This window comes from Crotalus tigris, unplaced genomic scaffold, assembly GCF_016545835.1.
Source record: "Crotalus tigris isolate CLP2741 ecotype Arizona unplaced genomic scaffold, ASM1654583v1 scf7180000017644.4837335, whole genome shotgun sequence".
Classification (NCBI taxonomy): Eukaryota; Metazoa; Chordata; class Lepidosauria; order Squamata; family Viperidae; genus Crotalus; species Crotalus tigris.
The window spans coordinates 200,779-207,115 of NW_024096536.1; the positions used below are offsets into that span (position 1 = coordinate 200,779).

Genomic DNA, 6,337 nt, shown 5'->3' on the forward strand with positions numbered 1-6,337 from the left:
TCTTGCAAATATTTCTGGTTTGTCCTGTTTGCATGTCTATGGGAAGGAACAGAAATTTTAAATGGATCAGAATACTTGGTATTAACTTTCTTAGGGAATCATGGATACCAAAAAACAGGATGAGACTGAGATTAACTGTACATGTTTGAAGATGGAGAAAGCTAGAGCTATTTTCTCCTGAAGATTTTGTATGCAACAAATAATATACATGCAAATTATATGCCGCTTCCAAATCTCCCTATGACATTGAGAAATATCAGTTTCATTCTAGTCTGCTAATATTTGCAGCTTCCTTGTCCTGCAGCAACATTATTGGTCTCTCTGCTACTGCTGGCAGTGTCCCATCTTATCTTAGTGTGTCACAGCTGTTGCTGCTTTGTCACAGTTTTAAGCCACAGAAAAGAGAAGTGTGAAAATGAGGAGAAATGACCTTGGTTCTGTTCTAAATTCAGGATATTTAAAACCAATTGATAACTGCATGGCAGGAAGCTTGTATTGTCCAACACCAGACAAGTGTCATGTCTAAATATATTCAATAGTTGGTAGAAGCACAATAAGGATTTTCCAACCAAAAGCTTATGCTAGAGCAGTAAGGAATCATTTAGGGATTATAAGTGGGATGAAAATCAAGATTGCAGTTCAGATGGCTGATTCCCTACGGTATGAGAGTGCATCCAGAGGAATGGAGACTTGCAATCGATCCAGATCCATATGGCTTCCAAACTCCATCATTGGTATGACTCCTGCATCATCCTTTGGATCTCCTCCCAAATCTACTCCAACATCCAAGTCATCCTCCTCATCTTCATCCTGGCTGAGAAGAGCCAATTCATTCTCATAACAGAAGGCACTAGGAGGTGGAGGAGGTGAAGGCAGGATGGTAATCTTGCTCTCCTGTAATTCTCGAGCAGAACAACAAGGGGTTCCAGCCACCTCATAAGTCTTGTGGAAACGTGAATAGTCCACCTTATAATGTTTCTTCTCCTCAAAGACAACAGGCTCAAAACGATGGCCCCAAAGGATCTCACTAGCCAAGTAGGAGCTACGAGCCTGAGTGGTCATGGCTGTTGCTTCCACCATACCCTCAAGGATAACAACAATCTCAAAGTCCTCCCTCTCCAGTTCTTCCTTGCCCATCCCATAGAGTGGACTTTCCTCATCGATCTCATGAACAATAATAATGGGAGACACTAAGAAGATACGGTCAAGGCCAATGTCATAGCCCACATTCAGATCTCTCTGGTCTACTGGAAGATACTCACCTTCTGCTGTTATATAGGGTTTTATAAGCTGGGCCCGAACATGAGCTTCCACAATATGGCTCCTCCTTAGATTCCCCACCCGCCACATGAGGCAGAGTTTGCCATCCCGTAGAGAGATGACAGCATGATGGCTGAAGAGTAAGGTTTGGGCCCTTTTCTTGGGACGTGCCATTTTTGCCATGATGGTGCCAATCATGAAAGAATCAATAACACAGCCTACAATGGATTGTATCACAACCACCATGATAGCTAGTGGGCATTCCTCAGTCACATATCGGAAACCATAACCAATGGTTGTCTGGGTCTCCACTGAGAAGAGGAAAGCTCCCAAGAACCCATTGACATGTTTGATGCAGAATTTCGTAGTAACGGAGCCACTTCCTGCACCTGGGACATCTAAGTCACCATGGAAGAAGGCAATGATCCAAAACAACAGACCAAAGAATAGCCATGAGACCAAGAAAGCTGCTGAAAAGATCATGAGCATGTAGCGCCAACGAGTGTCCACACAAGTAGTGAAAATGTCAGCCATATAACGTTGAGATTTGTTGCTTAGGTTAGCAAAGTAGACATTGCACTGGCCATTCTTTTTGACAAAACGGTTACGTCGTTTCCGTCGAGGAGCATGACCTTTCCCATTACGACTGTGTTCATTAAGGCTGCCAAGAGAAGAGACTTTGTGCCCATCCTCTTCAGTGGAAACAATGCTGTACCTTATGAACAGGGAAAAAAGTGATAATTAAAAAGTGGGAGGAAGACAAGTTGTGATTTCTCAAAAAAGCACTGTGAGTGCTTATACACCCAAACCCAGTACAGGTAGTCCTCAATTTACAACCGTTCATTTAGTAATGTTTCAAAGTTACAACAGCACTGAAAAAAATGATTTATGGCCATTTTTCACACTTATGACTATTGCAGCATCTCATGTGATCAAAATTCAGATTCTTGACAACTGGTTCATATTTATGATGATTGCAGTATTCTGGAGTCATGTGATCCCCTTTTGAGACCTTTTATCAAGCAAAATCAATGGGGAAGCCACTTAACAATCATGTTACTAACTTAACAAAGAAAGGTCGTAAAATGAGGCAAAATTCATTTAGCTAATGTCACGCTTAGCAACAGAAATTTTGGATATAATTGTGGTCATAAATTGAGGACAACCTGTATCTCATTTTTTAAACCATCCCAGATGTCTGATGCTTCTGTATATGACCCTTTACATATGTGGCATACACACTGTAGATTTAGCATTACTAATAAAGTCATATAGCACTGACATTCATGTGTACTGTGCAAAAATACAGAAGGGTGAATCACTCCAAGTTCAGAATACTTGCAATTAAATAATGTTCTATTTCCTGCAGTTTTTGATGATTATCTTTAAAAAAAATACTGCATATATTATGTTTGGTATGAGAAAGAGAAAAAAGCCATTAAAATAATCTTAAAAATAGGAGTTTTAGGACTCACCCCCCTAAGCCTTTAAGACATATGAGTTATTCTCTCTGCAGTGTTGCAGTATGTTTGATTACAAGAGTTTAAAACAATAATCTCCATATTGTCTGAATAAAAAGTCTTTGTTTAAAGCAATGAAGAATAATGCTCTATTAAGATGTCCACTTAGCTGTTCAAGACATTTGATTTCTGGGATTGGTATGAATATACCATTCTCCAACAAAAAAGTTGAAGTTGGTTGCTTCCAAGATTTGACCTGTAATTAACAGGACCCACTAGAGCAGACTTCAGGTGTACTATAATTATATAACTATAATTCCCATTGTACCCAACCAAAATTACCATTGCCACAGTGGCTATAGTTGATGGGAGTTATATTCCAACACATCTGAGGACACAAAGTTGGGATAGATGAAGCCATATGAATACTGTTTTGTAACATTTTAGCTCAGAATTGCATAAGGCTGGAAGTTTCTATTTTCTATTCGGTTTGCATTTGTTGATCTAATTGTGCATCTGTGACAATGTTTATACACTTCCAGAGTTTTAGACAATCCTGTTGCTACAGCAACAAGTATGTTTCCCAGCATCCCATATCTAAAACCTAAGGTGTAATTAGAGATCAAGAGACAACGAGTTGCCAGATATCCTGAAAGAAACTCCCTCTCCCCAAGAGCTGTGACTAGCCTTTATCTCCTTCTTCAAAATTTTCCACTCTTTCTGTATTCATTCTTCCCATAGCTGAGAAATGCTGCTGGGTGGTTTCATCACAGAAAGTTCTGCCTGACATCATTTGAACATAAGATGTGTATCATTGATATCTTAAAAGTACCTTGGCAGAGAGACAGAGACAGAGAAGAGACACAGAGACAATGTATAAGAGATTAATTGCCAAAACTTTTTTTTTGTAATGCCAAATATCTTAAGATCAAAATATTTCTAATCTGTTTTGTTTGCTGTTTGTTTCAGCAGAACACTTTACAAACTTGACTGAATTTCCAAGCAGAAGTGCTTATATCATGTTGTTATAGAATTACTCTTTCTACAAATCAAAGATATAATGCCATAAATTTAAAACAGTGCTTCTTGGGCTTGAGTTAGGGACAAAGCCAGACTGATATATCAGCAAATCTTAATAGTTCATGTATTGCATTACCGTAATTCATTCTGTGATCTGTTTGATTTTGATTGTGTATTGCAACCTCTATTTATTCATTATACTATTTATATGAACTAGAACTTAGTGAAATGTGAGTCCTTGATCTTACTGTCTTTTTTCAATGCTGTATCTCTTGATAGCAGGTAACAGACTATTTTTGCTGAGACATAAATCCTGCAAGGTTGAAACAAAACTCATTTCTAGATGAACTTGATCTGGATAAGCTTCCATGGGAGATCTAGCTTTTCAGAAATGTGGAGGGGGTGGTTGGGTATATACACCAGTCCTGCTTTCCCTGCTATCCCATGTTGTTTGACTATTAGCCTGTACTTTTATTTAGGGTTCTTTCTTTCTAGATTCAGCTATAGGAAGCCACATCTGGAACAGAAATCTGGTTTGTAAATATTTCTGCTGAGCATTTTCATGACCATGAGCCTTTAATGTTGAAACTAAAAAACTCAAAGATCTTCCTTATGAGAAAAAGTTTAAAATTTAGGACTGTTGAGCTTAGAATAAGTTTAACAAAATGGGAAAATAATTGAGATGTACAGAATTATGGAAAGCATGGAGAAAGTGGACAGAATAAAGGCTTTCTCTCACTTTCAAAACACTTGGAATAGGGTCATCCAATGAAATTAACTGAAGGGAAATTTAGAGTAAACAAAAGAAAGTGATCTTTACACTGCGCATGTGTGTAGTAAAATGCATCTTTATACTTAAACTTATGCAGAATTAATTACATATGACATAGTAATGACCACTAACTTGGATAAATTAAAAAGGAGATGGGATAAATTCATAGAAGACAGATCTATTGAGGACTCAATTTTTCTCTGAGCAGGGCAGCTATAACAAATAATAAGAATAATATGCACAATGTGTACCACTCCAACGAAAACACGCCTAGCAAAAGAAATTGTTTAAATTCAGCTACTGAGGTAGAGAGAATCCAGCACAGAATAGTTAGAATGTTAATAGTTAAATCTAATTCAGATATATCCCCTATATTGATTGCAGATAATTCCCATGAAACAATGGGATTATTAAAATACAAATCAAGCTCAATTAGTCCTAAAGCTCTGCAAATGTACTGGCTTTGGTTATACAAGACACATCACCTGGTCAGGTGAAGATGTAGGAGTGGCATTTGCAAAACATGAATTATCATTAGGTTTTTATAGCTTATATGGTATAAACAAACTAAGAAAATGAGTTAGTTATCCAACATAGTTAAGCATGTTGAATAAATCCAGCCTTCCATAAATACTTTCTAGAACCATTTTCTAAAACTGATTTGATTGCCATTTGATTAGTCAAATATTAAAAATAATTTAAGTAAAAAAGAAATTCATAGCTAAATCTTACAGCTATTCAAATGTTCTGGAGTTCCCTACTAAAGGCAACCTACTATGAGAAGCTGTGGGAAAGCAGGAGAGGAGGCACTTGAGGGTTTATTCCAGAAGAATCAACTCAAGTCAGATTATATGAAAAAAAGTGTTTCAAAGAATCATTAAATGACTATAACTGGAGATTTATTCTTACATTTTTAAAACTCAGTTCATACCCCAGAGGTAGATATTAATATGCTTTCCTGAAATCTGTGTTACTAGCTAGACCTGACAATCCTGAACCTACAAATGCCTCATCTCCCACCTTCCCACAACCTCTCATACCTGAACAGCTTCATTTTAGTTTCCATTCTATTGAGTGGCAAAAGCATTTTTATTCAGACAAATCTTTGCCTTTGGTGATGTGGTTGTCAAGGATAAGGTCTGGAGATCACTTTTTTTTGTTAGCCTTCCTGGAGGTTATTTATAATAACAACAACAAAATGTGTGTGTGTGTGTGTGTGTGTGTGTGTGTGTGTGTGTTCCAGAGAGAGAGAGAGAAACAGAGGCAGAGAGAGAGAGAGATATAGAGAGAAAAAGTACTTTGGATTTAAGTCCTAAATACAAGAATTCCTGCCATACAATTCATGCGGTTAGAACCTGTGCTGTGAGTTCCATGACTGTGCCTCAGCATATAATTTGTAGACATTTTAAATACCTAATTGGACAATAGGGATGGAGAGCCGTATAGCCCACAGAAAATTAAGGTGGCTACAGAGCAGTAAAAATTGGATGGGAGATGTTACTCACCTGTTTACCCGGATGCTGCCCATGACTCGTTTTATCATGAGGTACTTCTTACTATAAAGCTGAACAGCTTCCGATGTTGTGTATGATTGGGAGTATCACACACTGAACACACACAAATGGTGTCCTGGGGCTGTAAAAGCTTCAGTTCCTTTCATTAAGGAATAGATACCTAGATTAGAAGCAAAAAATGCAGAAGAAAAATCACAGCAACTAAAAAAAAGCCCTAATCAATAAAATCCCAGTTGTATTGTTGTCTCTATTTATTAATTTTTCATCTTTCCTCTAGCACAGAATTCAGGAAGGAATATATAGGCTATGTT

At 37.6% G+C, this 6,337-nt stretch overlaps 1 protein-coding gene across 1 annotated transcript; it reads right to left on the bottom strand.

Moving 5' to 3' along the window:
* Positions 1-639: 639 nt before the first annotated feature.
* On the bottom strand, positions 640-6,136 carry KCNJ4 (potassium inwardly rectifying channel subfamily J member 4). The gene is made up of 2 exons (XM_039335460.1): positions 6,018-6,136; positions 640-1,975 (listed from the first exon to the last, which is right to left on the bottom strand). Exons 1-2 carry the CDS (start codon positions 6,053-6,055, stop codon positions 640-642), a joined length of 1,374 nt encoding a protein of 457 aa, XP_039191394.1. The 5' UTR covers positions 6,056-6,136.
* Between the last annotated feature and the right edge of the window lie 201 nt (positions 6,137-6,337).